General features: G+C 44.1%; 1 protein-coding gene across 11 annotated transcripts in view; it reads right to left on the bottom strand.

Moving 5' to 3' along the window:
- The window catches only part of RPS6KA5 (ribosomal protein S6 kinase A5), a 131,378-nt gene that overhangs the window by 79,357 nt on the left and 28,974 nt on the right, over nt 1–23,047 (bottom strand). For all 11 annotated transcript variants that reach the window (XR_008311211.1, XR_008311212.1, XR_008311214.1 and 8 more), the window contains exons 4-7: nt 21,654–21,769; nt 19,512–19,619; nt 5,330–5,413; nt 1,576–1,679 (exon numbers count right to left, since the gene is read on the bottom strand). Coding sequence is in view for 7 of the 11 variants with exons in the window: in XM_053270555.1 (XP_053126530.1) it covers nt 1,576–1,679; nt 5,330–5,413; nt 19,512–19,619; nt 21,654–21,769 (412 nt within the window). In the remaining 4 variants the exon portion in view is untranslated. The remainder of the gene's footprint in view (nt 1–1,575; nt 1,680–5,329; nt 5,414–19,511; nt 19,620–21,653; nt 21,770–23,047) is intronic.

Raw genomic sequence — 23,047 nt, 5'->3', positions numbered from 1 at the left:
TGACTTCCATCACGATCCAAAATGGGGAAAGACTCCTTAGGATCAATAAACTTGTTTGATTTATTGTTGTTATAACAGATTAAGTAAAATAGCTTCTTCCCCATGCCCCCATGGGAAACTCCATATCTATTGTATATTTTGAAGTATTCATTGGTTGGTGCAAAATAAAGTCATACTTTCCAATGATCTACAGATACCAAATTATGCATACATGACCCTGCAACTGAAAATAGCCAAATGCACTATTTTCTACACTGGAAAATGCTGGGTAAAGGTTTAATTCCCCCCCCCCCAAATAAATTCTGAATATCTATATATTTAACTCTCTAAGGCATACCCATGGCTAATCCCATGTGTAGCAGCTCTCACAAGAGCTCAGAGAGCTACCAGATAGGCTAGCCAAGGGACGGGTGGGAGAGGGAAAAATGGTGACGGTAGCGGTGGCCAAAGAAAACTATGGTGGGTGGGTGGCCAGCAGCAGGATGAGCGAGAGGACAAAATGGCGGAGGGCTGCACGCCTCACGGGTGGGCAAAACGGCAGCCGGAGAAGGCGGTGATGGCGGTCGGCGGGCCAGCGAAGGAAGAAGCTGGGTGGATGGGTGGGAGAGAAAACAATGGCGATGGGGGAAACGGTGGCGGCGGGGCAGGTGGCTAGAGGTGCAGATGTTCTAAGCTGCTGCTCTCTCCGAACCAGGTCTTTGAAAGGAACCTGAAGGAAAATCTCCCCTCTTCAAACTCATGTTGCAAAAGGCCTGGTGGACTGCATTGATTTTGTCCCTTCATATCACAGAAAGACACAGAAAAGCCTTTAAAGCAAGTTAACAGCAAGCAAGGAATGACCTCTGTTAATTACAAACATACAAGGGATTAAAAGCAACACCTATGACCTCATACATTTATTTGCTTTCTTTGTATGGTATTTTTTCTTGCTTTCTGCTGAATCAGCTCAGGAACAAGTCCCTTCTCTCTATTGCTAGAGGACAAAACCTTGCTCAACAAGAGAAAGAACCTCTCCAGGGCACTTTCCAGATTAGACCCTGCAACGAGGTCACGTTGGATCTTGGAAGTGTGCTTTCACAATTTCTAAATTGTGACACCACAGTCCCTACACAGAGAGCAGGGTGCTGTTCACAATGCCAATGCCTTGTCCCGCATTTAGTCACTGTGATATAGAGCTAGGACATCGTATATCCGGCGTAAGGAAGTTGCTGGTTTTTCGGGTTGTTATTTGCTGCGAGACTGCTCCCCCTGCTGTTTACGTTTTCAATGTGACTTGCCTGAATAGAAGCATTTTGCTGCTGTTCCAGCAGCTAGTCTGGAAAGCGCCCTGCTGAGGTATCTGGCCTTCTTTCATGCACCTATAGTCAAAGTATTCAAATGCACAAATTACAGCCAGAAAATTGTGCTCTGTGTGCTACAGCTTACTTGCAATATGGGATTCAGTGCAATCTCTGTAGTACTCTGTCTGCTACATCTTTTTCTTAAACAAACTTGGACCATACCAAGTAACATTTCCTCGGAGGATAAAACTAAAAACTATCAACATTTTGCAGTGCAGCTAGTTCCATAACTTACCTAGATATCTCAGTTTGTGAATTTCTTTCTCCATCAACTGTAAAAGGTGATGCTCCAGTTAATAATTCATACATAAGAACGCCTAGACTCCACCAATCAACAGCCTATAAAGCAACCATTGTATATTACAAGTCTAGAAAAGGACATTAATACCATTATTCTAGCAAAGAACAGTTAACTAGGCAGCTTTTTTAATACTTGGATGTAAATAATAATAGTTGAATTTGTAAAACAGATAAGTTTACAGATGGTGAAAAGGTACAAGACAGAATAAAAGTACCTTAGGCGATGGGTCAGGTCACATAGAATGCTTACAATCACTTAAACATGCTTGAGGGATCAGGATTCAGTAGCTGACATCCAGACTAATGCTGAATTGGTGCAAACAAGCTGCACTAGTGCAAGGATGTTACACTAGTTAGTTCCATTAAGTTGGGAGCTTGTGTTTCAGAATAGTGTTGTGCTGCTACAACAATGTGCACTTGCACTAACTCTGGTGTGTCTCCTGCTGTGAAATCTCTTCCTTAGTCCATATATATTTCAGGGAATTATACAAAGCTATGCACTGTCCTTGTGCAAGAACAATGCTTGTACATACAGACTGTGAGTGCAATAAATTGTGCAACTGTGAGCATCCAGTCAGCTACACAACCTTCCCGAGTATGCACATCTTCCATTATAAGAATAGAAGTCTATGAACGACTGCCCGAAAGCATTTTTAAATTGTTCCACAGCTGCCCTGTTGTGCTACACCATCGAGACTGCTTTTTACATTCTGCAACAACCCCCGTGGCTCCTAACACCAATGTTATACTGTTTAGAATGTCAGCCACTACTATTACAACATGAAAGAGTAGAGCATACACGGACCAAGGGAACAAAACATATACATAGAATAGTATATACCGTGTATAAAGATCTGTTCACACACACAACTTATATAAAATGTACATAAATTGGACATATATAGATGGAACACACAATAACTGAAGAAATAAAGGTTTCTGTTTTAAACCCCAAATGGTGTTGCTAGAAGGCCCATTATGTCCACAACTCCTTATTACATGTAAATTCACAAGGTTCTTCCAGATCTATGCTCTTGCAAGTTCTTATTCAAATTGTTGCTCCTTGTCCAAATATTACTCAACAGGTATCTTAGGTAATTTTTACCTGTTTCTTCCTGCTTGAGCAGGACTTCATCAGGAGAAGTCAGCTAAATCACAATAACACATGTATCATTTTAACATAAGTACCTTCAACACGTTACTGTATTAACTCAAAGGGTTAGAAATTTTTTTATTACTCACATTTATCTCTTCAAAAGTGACTCTGCACTTGCCAGTGGTTTCAAATTGGAAATCCTACTGGATACAAAGTTGTACTAGCTTCAAATGATACTAATGATGCTTAATATATCCTACAGTGTCTGCCAGATGTTTTCACTCCCATTTAATCACAAGGGATGTGCTCCTTATCCAGTCTCATGTCTAAATGACCAATTATATTTACGTGCACGTGTGAAAAAACTGCAATGCAAAACTTCAAAAGAAGCCCTAGGCTTTTTATCCTGATTAAATTCCTGAATGTCTAAATATGATATGGAACCAAAACATAGAGGCTATTAAAGCTTATCAAAAGTATGGAATATTCCAATTCTCCAGCAGAAGAAATAGTAATTTTTTCAAAGGGATAGCCATTAGTTTTTTGTCAATGTTAGATCTCACCCTGCTATACCCCTATCCACATCCAAATCTCAAAGTGGCGCCAGGATCAGAAAATTAGCACATAATACCTATAGATAACTAGAAAGGTCGTTAACCTGATTTAAACCAAAAGGCTCTAGAGTCCAGAATTGATGTATAAAAAATGCCTCCCTCTGTAGGAGGACAGTTTTGATATTTACATAGGGAAATTCTTTTTGTTTATACCTATAGACGACAAAAAATTCAAAGTCAATTGGGGGAGTGCCCTACCTGCATGAAATGATCAACCATAGGGCATTCCAAATTCTGATTCCTAATGCGGGAACAATGTTCCAAAATGCAAGACTGGACTGTTCTGGTCGACATGCCCACATATCTCAGGGAACTTGGGCACTGTATTATGTATATGATGTTTTTTGTGAAACAATTTGCAAAAAAGTCCAACCTATATTTTTTGCCAGTATTGTTGTCCCTATATTCTGTGGTTTGCAATGCCATAGGGCATGCACGCAATGGCCACATTTGAAAAAACCTTTTGATTCCATGCCCTCCCTCCAAGGTAGGCTATCCGCTCTAACAAGAAAATCTTTTAAACTGGGACTTTTTCGAAAGGCTACTAACGGAGAGTTAGTACAACCTGGTAAATCTGATACTAATCTCCAATGTCGTCTGATGATATTTTTAATTCTATAATTTAGAGATGAGTATTGCATCGACCATATAATCCGAGATTGCTTCCAATTAATATATGGAACTGCCCTAAGTAAAGATAATCTATCTCTACTCTGTGTCCTACGTCTAGCTTTTTGGGGTAACCTTTTCCCACTAATTGAGAACTCAACTTATCAGCTGCTAACTCAAAACCCCTGGAATATGAACAATTTCTTTTAAGCCGCAAAAATTGGCTGTAGGGTAAATAATTTTTTAATTGAAAAGGATGAAAAGAAGAACAGTGTAAAAAAGCATTTCTGTCAGTAGCTTTGGTATACAACATGAAATATATTCTATTAGACTCACTGATGTTCACCCTAGTATCAAGAAATGGAATGGTCTTGCAATGTACTTGACTGGTGAATTTGATGGTGGGGTGTATGGTGTTCAAGCACTCATCAAATCTCTAAAAATTGTCCAAGTTTTTAAAAATTAAAAAAATATCATCTAAATACCTTTAGAAAAAGAAGATTTCTTCCAAAAAAAAAAAAAAGGATTTCAAAGGGGATTTAATATAATGGTATCCTCCAAATTTGACATGAATAAATTGACTAAATTGGGGGCAATTTTGTTCCACATGGCTATGCCCTGTATTTGCAAATAGAATTGGGTTTTGAAATGAAAATAGCTATGCTCAAAAATAATATCCACAATTTGAAACCACTGGCAAGTCAGAGTCACTTTTGAAGAGATAAATGTGAGTAATAACAAAAAAAATTCTAACCCTTTGAGTTAATACAGTAACTTGTTGAAGGTACTTATGTTAAAATGATACATGTGTTATTGTGATTTAGCTCACTTCCCCTGATGAAGTCCTGCTCAAGCAGGAAGAAACAGGTAAAAATTACCTAAGATACCTGTTGAGTAATATTTGGACAAGGAGCAACAACTTTGAATAAGAACTTGCAAGAATAAAGAGCAATATCTGGTCAAGGAGCAACAATTTGAATAAGAACTTGCAAGAGCATAGATCTGGAAGAACCTTGTGAATTTACATGTAATAAGGAGTTGTGGACATAATGGGCCTTCTAGCAACACCATTTGGGGTTTAAAACAGAAACCTTTATTTCTTCAGTTATTGTGTGTTCCATCTATATATGTCCAATTTATGTACGTTTTATGTAAGTTGTGTGTGTGAATAGATCTTTATACACGGTATATACTATTCTATGTATGTGTTTTGTTCCCACTACTATTACAACAGCAAACTCCTAATATTTTACATTTAATTTAATTCTGAAAGACACTTAGAAGCATCTAAATCATTTTACTCCAGAGCAGGCTTTATTTTCATCAGAAATGATCACTCACTGACAAATTGAAACTAAGGCGAAACATACTTTGTCATGCCCTTTCTCCCCTCCTTTGACAATATCTGGAGCCATGTATTCTATAGTTCCACAGAAGGAATATGCCCTCTCATTCTGGAAAATGAAACAAATAAACAAACACTGAACAGCCAATATTCAAACTGATTTCAATCACAAAAAAATGAGATTAAAAGAAAAGCGAACAGTTATCTAGCACTTTATCAGCTCTTGTATTAACTGAGCAGGGTAACAACTCTTGGAGAACAGTTCCTCTCCATTATTAATAATCACATCAATTAGAACAAAATGTAAACACAAGAAATTTCTATATTGTTAAAAAGGTATGGGTTGGAATCAGAGAAGTGCAAGTGGAATTCCATTCCCACAGTGAGGCTTTATTGCCCCCTCCTCTCCAGTGCAGACCTCCACCACCACCACCACCACTTTGCTCCAGAGTCGAGTGGTCCTCTGGAATACTGCACAAGGAAGCTTGGGATCTAACACATTGTCCTGATTTTAATTTATTTCAAAAATAGCAACAACTATCATTTGCCATCATACAGATAACACTAGTGGTCTACACAGAGGAGAAAACTAATTATTCTATAAAACAAATGATGTGAAAATGGACACTTAATAATTGATAATTATACTGAGCCAACTTTTGCAAACACAAAAAAAATTCTGTAATGTAATGACTGGTTCATGGATCACATTTTAGTCAGTCATATTACAGACCTACTCTGTATACCCATTGGAACAGTAACATTTGAAATGGCTTTGTGGTTAAACCTGCCCGCCCACCCATCCCCCTGCCAACAACATGGTGCTTTAGAAGTCATAGTTCCCGTGTCCTTATGTACCCATTAGTGTGAAGTAGACCAAAATTTTAATTTTGTGAAAGGCATAAGAAATAAGATTTATGTAGAACTATAGATAAGGATATCCAACAAATACTATTATACTATTACTTTCAACAATACCTCAATTCATTTGAGAATTACTGTCCAATAATTTTTCATTATACATCTACTACATCTACAACATAACTCCATGTACAGTGTAGTGCCATCTCAGTGCCATAAGCCTACATCTGGTGATACATACATAAGAACACAGTAAGCTGCCCTTATATGGAGTCAGACCATTGGTCCATCTAGTTTAGTGTTGTCGTCTACCTGACTGGCAGTAGCTCTCCAGTGTTTCAAATAGGGGTCTTTTCCATCAGTCTCTACCTGGAGATGCCAGGGATTGAATCTGGAACCTTCTGCATGGAAAGCATGTGTTTCTTTAACTGAGCTACAGCTCTATCCATGAGGAATGTACTGGGGGATCTTTATCATATGTTAAAAGTACATTTACCAACAGGATGCAATTAAGCATCTGAGAAACAGCACAAGCAATAATCAGATTGAGTCATATCAACATAAGAAATACAATTTTATAAATACTTTAGTTACAGGCATAAAGTAAAGTGTGTCATCGAGTCGATGTCGACTCCTGGTGACCACAGAATCCTGTGGTTGTCTTTGGTAGAATACAAAAGGGGTTTACAATTGCCATCTCCCATGCAGTATGAGATGATGTCTTTCAGCATCTTCCTATATTGCTGCGGCCTGATATAGGTGTTTCCCATAGTCTGCAACTACAATGTCTGGGAAACATACCAGTGGGGATTCGAACTGGCAACCTCTGGCTTGCTAGTCAAGTCATTTCCCCACTGTGCCATTAGATGGCTTGCAGTTACAGGCATACAAGTATAAAAATACTATCAGTAGAAAGTTTTGAAGGCCATCTTTAGAACACAGGCACAAAACAGAAAAATACATACCATCCATCCACATGCCTCTGAGTACCAGCTGCAGTGGAGTAACAGCAGGAGAGAGGACATGCCCTCAACTCCTGCTGTAGGCTTCCAGTGGCATCTAGTGGGCCACTGTGTGAAACAGGATGCTGGACTAGATGGGCTTTGGGCCTGATCCAGCAGGGCTGTTCTTATGATTAGAAGAACAAACTAAGTTGCAACGAGTCTTCAGTGAAAAAAAAACAGGTTGCTCATCTGTAGCTTATGATCTGGGAGAGATCCGCCGACATCCATAAGTATGGGTTCTGCGCCTGCGCAGGGACCACGCGGTAGCCATGCCCCGCCCACATGCTGGCAGCGTACTATTTAAGAGCGGGCTGGATGCCATGTTCCCAGTTCTTGGACGACCACCCGGGAGGATGACCATCCAGGTACAAAGGTGAGTTCATCAACGTTAAAGCATGACTAGCGAGTGAGCTGCACACACATACCCACATACAGGAGCTACTATTGCCGAGGGGAGGATGGGAGGGTCTTATGGATGTCGATGGATCTCTCCCAGATAAGTTACAGGTGAGCAACCTGTTTATCTGGATCGAGATCCGTCGAGATCCATAAGTATGGGTGTCTAGCAAGCTCCCCCATGGAGGAAGGGGGCAGTAGAGGTCATTGCAACACCCTTTTAATAACGATCCTCCCAAAGTTAGACTCAGCAGCAGAGCGCACATCTATGGTGTAATGCTTGATAAAGGGCATCTCTGTGGACCACGCAGCCGCTTTGCAGATGTCCACAAATGATACCCCCGATAGGTGTGCAGCTGAGGAAGCATGGGCTCAGGTGGAAAGAGCTTTTATTGCTTCCGGGGCTTCTTGTCCTGTAGGTCGTAGGTAAGCTTGATGAGCTCTATCAGCCAGTGCAACAACCTCTGTCTTGAAACACAGGAACCCTTGGTTGGGCCTTTATAGGACACAAAGAGGCGGTTGGATAAGCGGAAGTCTCTAGTCCGAGCCAAGTAGAATAGGAGCGCTCTGCGTACATCTAGGTAGTGCATGGTGCGCTCTAACAAGGTCGTAGGACTTTTGAAGAATGTAGGGAGTAGAATGTCCTGGTTCACATGAAAAGTAGAAACGACCTTTGGTAAAAAGTTGTAGTCCGTATGCATCAGAACGTTTTCTGGATAGAACCTAGTATAAGGCGGATCTATCCGCAGAGCTCACTCACTCATTGTGTTCTGATCGCTATAGCGATCAGAAATGCAGTCTTCAAGGAAACTAGTCTCAGGGGAGCAGTGGCCATAGGCTCGACTGGAGCTTGAGTAAGAGAAGTAAGAACCAGGGAGATGCTCCAGGGCTCCATCGGGGTCCTAACAGGAGGGTAGACATTTGAGAGACCTTTGAGAAAGGCTTTACTCTTTGGATGTGAGAATAAGGTCTTGCCATCACAGCCTGGGTGTCTTGCAGATAGCGCCGCTAGGTGTACTTTCAAAGAAACGTTCGCTAAACCTCTAGGCTTTAAGGTCATGAGGTAAAGGATGACGTCCCGGATGGACGCACGTTTAGGCAGGAACCCATGGGCTTTAGCGTAGGTCTTGAACCTGAGCCACTTTCCCAAGTAATTTCGCCTGGTGGAATGCTTTCGCTGATTAAGTAGAATGTGGTCTAGTGTCCGATTCGCCATGCGGTCAGACGGAGAGTTGGTATGTCTGGGTGCAGGATGAGACCCTTGTCCTGGGACAAGAGGTCTGGAACCTGAGAGAGATGACAGAAGCAGTTCCAAGATAGTTTGAGTACTTGTGGAAACCATGGCTGCCGGGGCCACCATGGTGTCACCAGGATGCTCGATACAGGTGAGGTCAGAAGTCGGGCGAGGGAACATGTAGGGAGTTTCCCGGGACCAATCCAGTTGAAAAGCATCCCCCAGGGACAGGGGGTCGTGACCCACTCTGGAGCAGAAGTGAGTACATTTCCTGTTCTTGGATGTTGCAAAGAGGTCTATGGTCGGATAGCCCCAGAGGTTGAAGAGGGGAGTGAAATATTGTGTCTTGAGAGCCCACTTGTGCTGACACTCTTGAAGAAAAACACAACTGAGACTGTCGGTCAGGATGTTCTCCAGACCCTTGATGTGGATTGCCACTGGGGTCACTTGGTGTCGGATACAGCAGTGCCATAGTTGAACACTTAGAGCACACAAGGTTCGAGACACAGTTCTGCCCTGGTGATTGATGTACGCCTGGGCCATAGTATTGTCCAGCTGTATCTGGACAACTTTGCCCTGGATCAGAGGTAAGAACGCCTGTAGAGCTAGGAATACAGCTAGCGATTCCAGGAAGTTGATGTGCAGTTGGGCCTGGTTGTGGGACCATTGTCCTTGAACAAGGTGGTTTCGGCAGTGAGCTCCCCATCCCAGAAGTGATGCATCGGTCGTCACCCAAACTGTGGGGGACAGAATCTGGAATGGTACTCCGACTAGAAGGTGAGTGTGGTTTGTCCACCAAGACAGCGAACCCAGAATCTGTGGAGATAACACCACGCGTTTTCTCTGACCGTCCACAGTGGGGTGGAAAACTGAGAGAAACCAAAGTTGCATCTTTTGCATCTTTAGTTGGGCATAAGGCAGAACAGCATTGCAGGAAGCCATCAGGCCGAGAAGGCACTGAATCTGTTGTGCCTGTTGTATTGGTTGTTGTTGGAAGAGATGAACTAGATCTTGGATGCACAAGTATCGGTCTTCTGGTAAGTATGCCCTTTGGGTCAGTGTGTCCAGCACTGCACCTATGTAGGTAGTCACCTGCATCGGCTCCAGGCACGATTTCTTCCAGTTCACCTGGATCCCTAGGTTTCTGAGAAGATTTCGTACATACTAGATATGCGAAAGTAGCTCTTTTCTGTCTCTGGATGAGTGTTAGTCTGGTAGTTCCGAATGATAGGATCTGCAAAGTGGGGACTTCCAGTTAACGACGCTGAAGGAAGGACGCTGATTCTCTCTGCTCCGCTTCTTATCTTAATTACTATTTGTTTTAGTTTGTTTTTTCTACTTTACTGTCCTTGCTGAAGCTGATAAGGTGGTAGAAATATGAGAAGAAAGCAAAATAAACGAGCTATAAAGTTGAATAAGCAACTTGAAGAGAGACCCTCAGCTTGGGAATTCCTGGGAGAAGAGGAGTTTACATCTCAAGTAAACCAAACATTTCAAGTGGAGAAGGATATATTTTCTGAGCAACCAGGACAGTTGCAACAACCTCAGAATGAAAGTAAGTTGAATTGCAGAGCCACTGAGGATATTCACGAGGATACTCATGCTTCTGATAAATTAGGTGTTGGAATGAGAAGCAGCTCAGTGGGGAGTTGTTTTGAATCAAAGTGTGAAGGCTACAAATCTTCCAAACCGGCTAGTAATCTAAGTGAAGCGGATGAGCTTTCTTTGTTATTCTCGAATGACTCAGCTGATCTATCTCCCCCTATTCCTAGGAAAACATCCTTACCTGATTCTGATGAGGATTCTTCCTCAAATCTGGCTTTAATAGTGCTGGAAACTTTAAAATATCTTTCCCAGCGCTTTTCTAAAGTCTCAGAACAAATGGACCAGCTGGCTTTGGAATTGAAGAAATGATCTAAGTCTGTTTTAAATGATAAATTTAGGGCTCCTATAGTAACAAGTCTGAAGAAGGACCACCAGCCTGCTGATGTTGGCGTGCAGACGGAATTCCAGCCCCCACTTACAGACCAAATACCACTGTATGGAGGTTCCAGTATCCGTGGAGGGGTCCCCTCTTTGATTCATCCTGTACATCATAATTATGGGGAGAATGTGAGAACTTTTCAGTTAGTATACCAACCCAAACAACTTATCTTGGCTATTTGCTTGAACTCAACCAACCGTCAGAGGTGGTACTCAAAAGTGCAAATTTGTAGGTCTCTTGCTCAAATTTTGGCTTTTCCTGTACAAGCCATTGATTTGACGACGTTTTTAGAGCTAAGACCTTTCAAAGTTCATATGTTCAAACTCTTGCTTACATTTGATCATGCTTTGATCCCGCAATCACTGATAAGAATGAGGAGTCGTTTGGCTGTGTGGGAAATTTTCCCCACGAGGGTCTTTGAGGAGTTTGTGGATACGAATGTGAATCAGATGAACTCTCCTAATAAGGCTGTGAATCCCAGTTTGCTAGAGCGGAATCTTAGGCGGAAAGAGAATTTCCAGAAGGGAGTTCAAAGGAGACACCCCTCTTCTGTGACGCAGAATCCTCTTCAGGGCTGTTGGCTTGGAGACCCCGTTTTGGATGTCCATGTTTCATCTAGTTCGATTCCCCCGCCTTCTGGTGAACACAAAGATTTATGTCTTTAGTTGGAAGTTGGAAAACTGTCAGATGATTTTAATTTCTTGCAGATTTTGGAGGATGAGGAGTTTCCTGAACCAGAAGATCTGAGCAGTCCAAACTTTAAGGATCCTTTGTTGACCTCCAGGTCTCAGAACTTTTGTTCTCCTTCTATCCATTCTAATTCTAGCTCGTTGGGATCCCTGGCTGAGGAAAGCATTTTTGAAATAAACAATGGATCCCTTCTCAAGGATGGCCTCTGGACTAATATCAGGAAACTAACCTCTCTTGAGACTATTCTAGCAGAAAATCGCAAGCACAGAAAGAAGGTGCCTCAAGAGGTCAATGGGAGACCTGTATTGTTGGAGAAGGCTCCTGCTGCTGCTTCTTGTGAGAGGAATCAATTAAATAACTTGCCTACTTTAGACTCCCATCATCTAAGACAGACCAAAATATCCAATTTCTTTTTCGCCTCTGCAAATGTAAGTGGAGTTTCGGATAAGCTGGTGGAATCTCCTGTGCAGAAGTGACATCTTCTGCTAGGTTTTCTTAAGTGGGGATTTTACAATCCAAATGTTGATTCTGTCCCATTTGATGGTGGAGTGTCCAGTCTTGCAACAATGAACCCCCCCCCCCCGCTGGCTACATCTAGGCTAGGAAACGGCTCTAGATCTTTACCTATAGAGACTTCATCTGATTTACACCCCTGCGTTGAATTGGAGGAATATAATGTAAATTGTAGGCAATCTGACTGGAAAATTCTTAGTTGGAACATAGCTGGGTGGGCTGGGAAAAGGTCTGATATGGAATTTATCACCTTCTTGCAGCAATGGGACATTTTAACATTTCAAGAGACTTGGTCCAAAGAAGACTTGAATATTAGTGGCTATATTGTTCATGCATTGAAAGCCCATTCAGATAACAACAGGGGAAGGTCTAAGGCGGGTTTGGCTTGTTGTGTATCACTAGCCCTTAATGTCGAATCTATTCGTTTGCCTGATCTTCCTCCGTATGCTATGACTATTCTGCTTAAAGCTCTAAGTGGGGATATATTGCTGTTCAATGTATATATCCCTCCAGGTTTAACCTCCAGTTTATCCAATAACATCTGGCAACAATTAGATTTATATATAATGGAAGCAATACTAAAGTATCCGCATGCTGCGGTCATCCTTAGGGGTGATTTCAATTCTAGCTGCGGTACAGATGACAGCACCTTAATGGCTTCTCATTTATGGAACTGGGGGGATTGCGCTGAGGGATCTCCTGTACCAACTCGGCAATCAAAAGATCAAGTTATCAATAGGTCTGGAGTTCAACTGATCCACTTGGCTAGAATGTTTGATCTGGTATTATTAAATGGTACTATATCACCAGATATTCCAGGCGAATATACATTCATTTCTTCATGGGGGAGTAGTGTAGTCGACTATGTTATGGTTTCCTGCTCCCTGCTCCCCCAGGTTACATCTTTTGAGGTGGGCGAGCAAACTTTTAGCGACCATCTCCTGATGCTCACCAGTTTAGATCTACCTCAGGTGAGGGGGTACACTCCTTTCCCTTGTTTGTTTGAGCAAAGATCAGCTAAGTTGGGTTGTAAAATCAAGTGGTCAAAGGAAGTTGAAAATGAGCTGAATACCTTATATGATTCCCCCGAGGGAAGCAATTTGTATATTTTAATTGCATCAGATCAACCGGGTCCACAAGCAATTATTGCATATGAGGACCTAGAAGGTATGTTGTCTCAAAAGATTTCACTCTTTAGCTATCCACACTCTCTTTGTGTGTATAATGGAAAACGACCTAATAAATGGTTTGATTCGCACTGCAGGAGGCTGCGTGATCAGTTGAAAGGCATATATAGCGATTATAGATTGAGTTCAGATCACAACCTTCCACCAACATATTTTTTGATAAAGAAGGCCTGTCTCGGGATATCAGGAGCCAGTCGTCCAAGTAAAGATAAATGGTGATGCCCTGTGTTCTCAAATGGGCGATCACTGTCGCCATACACTTAGTAAAAACATGTGGGGAGGTGCATAGCCCGAAGGGTAAGACAATGTATTGGAACACTTGGTGTCCCACGGTAAATCAAAGGTACTGTCTGTGGTGTTCCCTGATGCTGATGTAGAAGTAGGCATCTTTCAGATCCAGCGTCGCAAGCCATTGTTCCCCCTGAAGAAGTGGTAGGATCTGTTGCAACAACATCATCCTGAATTTCCTTACTTTGATCAGCTTGTTTAGGAGGCGAAGATCTATGATGGGGCGTACCCCTCTGTCCCTTTTCAGAATCTGAAAATAGCGGGAGTAGAATCCCTCCCGCCTGTCCGCCCATGGCACTGGGGTGATAGCATCTTTCTCCAATAACTCCACCACCTCATCCTGCAATGCTTTCGAAGAAGGGGTGAACTTCATTCCAGTGAACCAAGGGGTTGTTTTGAATTCTATGGCATATCCTGAAGAAATTATCTTCAGAATCCAGCGGTCTGATGTTATATGGTGCCATGCGGGGGCATGGCATGCCAGCTTGATGTTGCAGTGTGGCAGCGTTGGAATTATGGTGGTCAGGCCAGATGTTAAGGCCCCCGCAGGCGGGAATGGAGAAAGGAGTAATGCCAGTGGGCGATCCTGAGGCTCAAAGGAGCTCCTGAGGCTCCAGCTGCTTGGTACGTTGGGAATTGGCGGTCTTAGCCTTGCCCTGGAAAGGGCGTTTGTTATACGATTGATATGGACTCCTGTATCTTGGTGATCTTGCTGCCAGAATGAAGAACGCTGCCTATTTGAGTAGGTACGATACTTGGATCCATAGGTTGAGGGTTGAGTGGTAAACATCTTGGCCGTGAATTTTGATTTCTTGAGCTGTTCCATGGTTGAGTCTGTAGACTCACTAAAGAGACCAGCCCCATCAAAGGCCAAACCTTCAATCTTTTCCTTCATATCTGATTGGAGGGAAGTGGACCTCAGCCAGGCATGGCGGCGAAGAGTAACAGCTGCAGCCAGGGACCATAATTCAGATTCCGTGAGATGCTTAGCTATGCTCAACTGCTATCTTGCTAGTTACGCTGATTTCTCCAGAGTCTGTTGATATCGCTTCTTAAAATCCTCTAGGGATAAGGAATCAAGATCGTTTTGCAGTGAATCCCATATGCTATGGTTATATTTGGCCATGCAGGCTGCATAATTAGCCACCTTGATGGATAGACATGAGGTGGAATAAATTTTTCTACCTAGCAAGTCCAGTTTCCGCCCTTCTTTCTGATGGTGTTGTGTAGCACCTCCCAGATTTTGAAGAAGTCGCGCAGTCAACCATCAATGAATTTGGAGCTGGGTGTTTCAACAAGTAGGCGTTATCTTTTTCTTGTACTCTGTACAGACTCTCCAATCTCTTGGAAGTGGGCGTGGACGTGTGGAGCACCTCCCAAGCACACGTAGCCGCTCTGGTAATTGCCGGGAGCATGGATAGAGCGACAGGTTGAGTAGACTGAGTCTTGAGCATAAAGTTGTAAACCGGGTCATCAATGGTGCAGAGTTGTGACTGTAGATCTAAGCCCAATGCTTCTGCCATAGCACGCACGTGCTTATAGTAGGATTTCATCTCTTCATTCGGGGAGACGTAAGTAGTCGGCGGTACATCTACAGGCAGGTCCGCCAAACTGTCCGTATCCTCCATATCCGATTTGAAATCGGAAGAGCCATAATGTTCCGAGGTGGAAGGCCCTGGAGAAGAAGGAACTGCTGTCTGAGTTTCCACTGTAGCTTGCGGAGAAGGGGATTTAGTACACGTTTGGGTACCTACTGTCCTGTAAGACACTGCAACAGTCTGTGTGGCCTTTTGATTCAGTAACTGTGGTCGAGTCTGGGACACCGTTGAGATTGAGGTAACCTCTGTGGGCTTGGTAGGCTGATGAGACAACGAAGTGACCAGTAAAGACGGGGCTAACGGAATATAAGACGGAGCCAGTGGAGCATAAGGTTTCCACGGTTGAGCTGACGCATCAGAATATGGGGCGCCAGGAGAACAAGTACCCAGCGCAGAGGTACTTGCAGACGTAGTGATCGGGTGTATATGTGAAAATCTGCAGGTGTGCCACGTGGAAATCTTATGGAGATGGCCAGCAGACAAGGTAGGTACTGTAGAGACCGTAGTAGGAACTGCATCTGAGTTGGTGGGTAAAAACCTTTAAAAGTGGACATTGATGGTGTGCTAGATGTCGAGTCCAGGATCAACAGCAAGGTCTGAGCTGTAGACAGGTCGAGAACTGTTGCCGAATCGGCAGCTTCATCTTCCTTGACGCTGAAGGTCGGTAACGGTGATCGGCATCGAGGAGATACCCTAGTCAACATCGACACCACCGGGGTGTGCAAAGATTATGCAGGTGGGGTCAATCGCCGGGCACTCGGTGTCGATGGAGGTGAAGATGAGATCGGAGTCGGGGCCGGTGACAAGGAACGGGCTCTCGATGTCAAGACTCTCGGTGTCGAGGGCTGTATCATCTGTAGATGTCGGACCGCTGACGAGGCCGAAGAGTCTAGCGCCAGCTCCGATGCCGAAGGGCGCACAAACAGCAGAAAGATAAGCAAATCTTGCAAGAGGTCACGTTGTGCTCTTCTCCCAGGCACAACAGGCATAGATCATGGAGATCCTTTGAGGGGAGCTTTGCATTACAGCTCTCACAGCGTTTAAAGGATTTTTTCTCCTCAGCCATGACGGGGCGCGCAATCGGTCAGCCAGTTCCGTTCCGTTGGTCAGAAAGCCTATCAAAACAAGTCAGCCAGTTCGGGTCAATCACCAAACACAGTTCGTCAGCCAGAAGATAAGTCATACACAGGAGTCAGTCCGAAAAAAATGTTGAAGGAACTCATGAAGGAACTTTACCAACAAGAGGCGGCAGACCGGAGTCCAAACGCGATGGCGGCTGGAAAAGAACTGGGAACATGGCGTCCAGCCCGCTCTTAAACAGCCCGCTGCCAGCGTGTGGGCAGGGCTTGGACACCTCGACAAGCTGAGGCATGTCTACCGTGTGGTCCCTGCGCAGGCACAGAACCCATACTTACGGATCTCAACAGATCTCCATCCAGATCAAGGAATTAGTTTGAGGCAGAAAAGGTATGTGCGAGAAAGTTTATGGTCTGGTACAAACATACTTAAGGACTTGAGATCTTACGCAGATTTCCCTGCCTCCCTCTACTATATTTAATAGTTATGCCTGACTGTCAATAGCTCTAGTTTTAAAAAGAACACAGGGACATTAGAACACCTAATTCTGAACCATGGTTTAGGAACATCCCCAGGTTCATTTTAACCAGAGTTAACAAAAGTCGGGTGTTATCATGAACCAAGGCAAGAGTAGGGTGGAGGAAGATGTATGTGGAGAAGGGAAAGGGTCAGGGAACACACAAAAGCTATTCTCACAAGCAGCCTAATCCAGGCTAGGGCATCCAAGCCTGGGTTAGGCTGCTCATGTGGAGGGCCAGGATCGCTCCCAAACCCAGTGCTCCCGCCCAGCCTAACTCTGCTTTTTGCCCTGGCTCTTAGCCAAAGGGTGCAAGTGCACCCTTAATCCCGGCGCCGGAATCATGTGTTTGCTTGGGCTGCTTGCACCTAGAGCACCCGTCTGACAGCGGAATTTTCCCAATGCACCATGCTCAGCATGCAGTGCATTGTGGGGTTCTCGGAGGCCGGGACGCATTGTCCCGGCCTCTGGCAAGCCGTCCAGCTCCCAGGAGCACTGCTAGTGTGTGTGGCCGAGCCACGTGGCCAGGCAGGCAAGGAGATCGTCTGGGAGTAAGGTAAGTGTGGTACAGCCTTCCCCTCTGCCCTCCATACCTCCTGGTCATGTGATTAGCCTTACTATCTCACAGCCTGATTCTGATCCATTGGCCCAGTTAGTGTTACACCCACACCAGTCCTATAAGGCAAATTCTGTTCTTAAATGTGCATGAAGAGCTCTATGAGAGCAATCATCTGTAACAACAGGTTGCTTACCTGTAACTTTGGTTCTTCTAGTGATCATCTGTGCTCTTACACCTATGGGCTTTGCGTGTGTGCAGAAGCCCCAATCCGGAACGTCCCAAGCTTCTTGAGTTTAGGCGGGAGCCCCGCCCCCAATGCGCCTGCCTCCCATTCCTTCCCCTCAGTCTCTGAGCCCGCCCCAACATCTCTATAGAGGGAAGGAGGGAGGGTGTGTAAGAGCACAGATGACCACTAGAAGAACCAAAGTTACAGGTAAGCAACCTGTTGTTCTTTGTTGTGGTCGTCTGTGTGTTATACCTATGGGCGCATCACAAGCTAAGGCTTACCTGGAGATGGGCGTCAAGCGAAGAGCGAATTCAATACTTCTTTCCCATATGCTGACTGTCAACGAGAGTGTACTTCCAGCACATAGTGCTGGACAAAGGACAGCGGAGTAGACCAAGTAGCTGCTTGGCAAATCACCTCTAGTGGTACAGAGCAGACAAAGGTTGAGACCGCCTGGGTTGAGTGGGCCCGTCTCCTGCGTTGCCTCCGGTTCAGCAGGCAATGCTGCCTGAATTGTGGTCTCCGATGGTTGGGGTTGGGGTTCCCATGGAGGCGGGTTTCTATGGGAAGGGCAAGCTGAAGTTTCCTTACTTGTTGGATAGTGTCCCCTTTCTCAGGGGGACCGGGACCAAGGATGGTAGGGTCTCAAGTAAGGACGGAATCTGTCCTCGTAATAGTCCTCATAGTCGTCATGATAGCAGCCGCTAGGGTGAGGCTCGTATGGGTAGCAGTCCATGTAGTAGTACAAGACTGGGTAACCGTCAAGATCAGAATCGTAAGCTCTATGCTGCCTTTCTTGGGATCAAAAGCGAGTGTAAGAGCAGTCCTGGTCATAGTCCCATCTAGCAGGCTCTCGGTATCAAGACCGTGTCTGTATAGCCCTTCAGTCCTGAGGGTACAAATGCTCAATCTTGGAATGCAGTGCTGAAGAGATTAAGCACGTTCGGGCTTCCTCCAAGTCCATAGCTCCCTGGAATAAGGGGGAGCACTCTTCTTCCTTCCCAGCTAAGTCGTCGCAGTCGAGACCAAGGCACTCATTCTCTGAGGCTAAGGCGTCCTCCGACGGGACCGGAGTCGGAAAGCGCAGGGGGGTTTCGGCGGGGCGAGTGGCCCAAACTTGAAACATTTTCTTCTTTTTCGGCTGCTGGGACAGATCCTGCTCCACAGACTGCTTTTTAGTTTCAGTTTGTTTAATGGGATTCGGATCTTTGCGTTTTTTCTTTTTCTTCTTTTTTAGGAGGTTTGTCTGAGGAGCCACCGCCGTCTGCATAGTAGTGGAGTCCCTAGGAGCCGTAGGTCTGGGGTCGGCTTCGGGAGCATGCTCTGCCCCAATGGATTAGTTGAGGCGGGGAGCAAAAGCGTGCTTGCTGAGGGAGTTTGCTCACCAGCAGAGGCTTGCATTGTGGGCGACAAGAGAGCCTTAGAAGAGAGGAGGGCTTGCTCCCAGTGCCACGCCCGAAATCTGGACGCCCTGTTTTTACGGGCCTGTTCAATTAACTGCAAGCAGTGGCGACAAGTGTCCACCACATGGGTTTCCCTCAAGCAGAATGGGCACCGACTGTGGCCTTCTGTTGATGGTAGTTTGGTAGCAAAGTGGGAACACCTTTGAAAAGTCACTTTTGGAGCCATATGCCAGGGTGCCCTGGGATGGAGTCAAAAGATCAACAAAAAGTTGGGGTGGGGGGGCGGGAACCAAGGAAAAGAAAAACGCAAAACTAAAGGAAGAAGTAACTTTGATAGGAAAGAAGAGTGGAAAGAAAGGTGGGTAACCAAAACGCTAGGCACTTAGCATTCCCTATCTCTGGCTTTTTTGTGGGTTTTTTTGGAAGCTCGGAGCAATGGAGAAGTGTCTTCTTGTCTGCAGATGAAGAAAGACTGAGGGGAAGGAACGGGATGCAGGCTCATAGGGCATTGCGTGGCGGGGCTCCCACCTAAACTCAAGAAGCTTAGAACATTCCGGATTGGGGCTTCTGCACACACACAAAGCCCATAGGTGTAAGGCACAGATGACCACAACGAAGAATTATATTTTATGGCCCCATTTATATAGTCACTTGTTATGCAGATACTCACTTCATCACTAACAAACTCCTTACTCAAGCCAAAGTCAGTCAGCACCACATGGCCATCAGAATCAAGGAGAATATTCTCAAGCTTTATGTCTCGATAGATAATTCCCAACTGTAAAAAATATTAAAATCATTTTATACTAGCAATCATGTTAAAGACATGTAATAGCAGGGGCGTAGCAATGTTGGAGTGGGCCCAAAGACAAGATTTTAAAATGGGCCCCAACTCACACATCATCCTAAATTATTTTTTTAAAGGTTTTGTAAATTGTGGACGATGCAAGTCATTTAATGGTACTAGAGAAAGACATGCTGTTCTGGTAGCTCCAGGTCTTAACACTCACATCAATTTTGGAGGATGAATACAACTGAAGGAAGCCCGGGCGGGTGCGCGGCTGGGGGAGTCAGTCATGTGACTTGCCTCTGGAGGGTCCCCCAAGGCAGTGGGCCCCCAGACAACTGTCTCCCCTTGCCCTATTATAGTTACGTCCCTGTGTAATAGTATCTTACAACTATAACCTACTCTATGCTAAACTGGAATAAAATGTGTATATTAAGTGTGAGGGAACAGTACATAAATTACGATCATAAATAATAAATTATTGTGTTTGAATCAAAACTAACATTATTATAAATAAACTGAGCTATGACAATTAGCATTAAAAAAATAAGCTTATACCTTATACTATGCAATAACGATGATCCTATAGTTCAATCCACAATATGTTTATGTGGAAATACAGATAATTCTGTCACACACATTCATAAGCCTGTGTGAGCTTACAAAAGGCCGCTTTGTTATCGTGTTCGTTTGGACCCTTTACACATGTGTACCTTAGTTATGTCCTTGACTGAAATTCATTTTGGGTGGCTTATACGGTGACACTGGAGAAATTATTTGAATACTAGGGAATCTTACTTCCAACAATGCTAGTTAGGGAAGCAGGCAGTTATCCATCTGGTAGAGTGGAACACAGCAACATAAGAAGCTGCCACATACCGAGTCTGACCATTGGTCCATCTAGCTCAGTACAATCTACACAGACTGGCTGCAGCTTCACCAAAGTTGGAGGCAGGACTATCTCTCAGCCCTATCTTGGACATGCGAGGGAGGGAATGTGGAACCTTCTCCATGCAAGCTCTTCCTAGAGCTCTTCCCTTCCCCTGAGGGGAATATCTTACAGTGCTCATATATGTTGCCTCCCATTCAAATGCAAACAAGGGAAGACCCTGATTAGCAAATAGGACAATTCAGGCTTGCTACCACAAGACCAGCTCTCCTCCCAGCTCTCCAGAACGATCAGCACCAAACCAGTAAGTGTGATTGACTTCAGGTCAGGTCTGGAAAGTGATGTGTCACCCTTAAATACCTTGGTCCAGAGAGCCAAACAAAGGCAAAGGAAGGGCTTTTCAAAAGGAAAAAACGGTTATTAAAAGAACACAACCCAATAACTGACAATTGAGTATTGGCTGCAGTTGCAAGATTTAAGGCTGTTGCAAGAGAAGATGGGGGGGGGGAACAGGGAACAGATGTAAGAAGGCAGTGAGGACAAGGGAGAAAAAGAAGAGTTTTATACGTCTCCTAGTCTGCTGTAGTTAAGGGGAAGAAAGGGGGTGGCTCTCAGGCAGGGATATCCAGGGTTCCTCAGTGCAGGAAGGCCTTAACTGCTGGAGCGAAGATGACATCTAAGACTGCCAGGCAGGTGCCTTAATCCAGGGGTCAGCTGAGGAATCAGAAATGGGTGCCTAGAGCCCCCATCTGATGGAGAAATCCACCAAGGCACTACGTTCATTGCGTGGTGCTTTGTGGGATATGTGGAAGTCCGAAAAACAAGTCTCGGCCTCTATTACTCTGCACTGCCAGGAGCAGCGTGAATAGTCATTTGTGCTGCTCCTGGCATGTGGGCACATGGTTTGCACCCCAGAAGGCTAAAGAGGAATCATCTGGGGGAAGATAGGTTGAATCCTGCTTCCCCCCGTCCCTGGCCTGGCCAGTTATGCGAATGGGCTCAAGATGTATTTCTCCCCACCTTCATCCGTAGATCATGGTTAATGTTTATATGACCAAAAAATATCTCTGTTTTGCTTTATGTTGCATTTTTTTAAAGCAACTGAAGTTCTAACAAAGTTAAAAATCTGGTTTTACCTTGTGTAGATGTTCAAGTGCCAATACAATCTCTCCAATATATATCCGTACCTCATCTTCAGTAAATCTCTCTCTTTGTGAAAGATGGGTAAAAAGTTCTCCTCCATTTATATAATCTAAAATACAGGAAATATAGTATTTGCATATAAATGAACATATATTATCCTCACTTTAATAGTCTTAAAACTGTAGTTACTCATCTCTAGATGAAGCTTTTCAAGAGTGGTTTTGCTCAGTTACACTTAGGTGAGAAGAACAACAGACATTTAAGGGCCTATGTGCAATCAAACCCTGACAGGTCTCCTGCCTCCCAGCAATGCTACTTCAGAAAGTTTTGATTCTGGGCACAGAAGCAGCAATATGGGCAAAGGGCGCTTAATCTTTTACCTGTCTGCCACTTCTCCATTTGAAATATCCCTAGTAGCTTTTCCCTTTATGGAGTTCTAAGTGCATCGTTATTTTGAACCATATCTGTGGCGAGGAGCAATTTGGAGCAGAGAAGCAGCAACTAAGGGCCAAGCATCCTCCTCATGAAGCCACTTTTCCTGGTGTGAGGGGAGCCATAAGAGCTGTGGTTACAGGTATTTGCATGTTATTGCATTGTTAAGTCCTAAGATATGCTGATATATGATGTAAATGAACCATGCGTATCAGCAAGTTAGAAATCAAAACCAACAAGATATATTCAACAGCATTCACTGGTGTACTTACAGGTCTCTCTCTCTCTCTCTGCTATTTTGATTAAGGTTTTAGTAGACATCTTTGAAAAGCTGTCACAGCTGCTAGGAAAAAGATTTCCACTTAGCCAGCGGGCTTATGGCTTTTGAACGGTTCACATGTGTATGTGTGGGTATTCTGTTTGTTTTTAAATTAATTATTACTTCAAGCACTGCAAGCTGCCATGAGGACCATTCAGTTGAAAGGAGGGGCATAAATAGTATAAAGGAATAAACTTTGCCCGCATGTGCTAATTTTTGTGAAACCTGAACAGGAGCTTGCCAGCACTGGAAACAGAAATCTCATCTTAGCAGCTGCACACATGCATACAATTTCAACATACACCTCCTCCTGAATCATCAAAAAATACTTTAAAATGCCTAAAGTACACTAACCAGCAAACTGTTTAACAACTACAGAAATTCCTTACTGGTTTTGTTTTAGACACACCAGTGTAACAGGGTTCTTTTCTACCTTCCTGCCTAGCTCAGTACCATAACCTCAGCTCATATTGTTCTGTCTTCTTACCAGCCCCTATCCTGGTTGTTTGCTCTGTAACACTATCTCACATACATAGAACTTAATTGGGTTTTTTTGTTTTCATTCTGACTTGCTTTCAGATCACTGAAAAGGTTAACATATTCAAGATGGTCTGGATAATTTTTCTAAATCTCACT

The sequence above is a fragment of the Hemicordylus capensis genome, chromosome 1, assembly GCF_027244095.1.
Source record: "Hemicordylus capensis ecotype Gifberg chromosome 1, rHemCap1.1.pri, whole genome shotgun sequence".
Classification (NCBI taxonomy): domain Eukaryota; kingdom Metazoa; phylum Chordata; class Lepidosauria; order Squamata; family Cordylidae; genus Hemicordylus; species Hemicordylus capensis.
The sequence above is the reverse complement of the archived record's forward strand: the minus strand, read 5'-3'. Positions and strand labels throughout refer to the sequence as shown.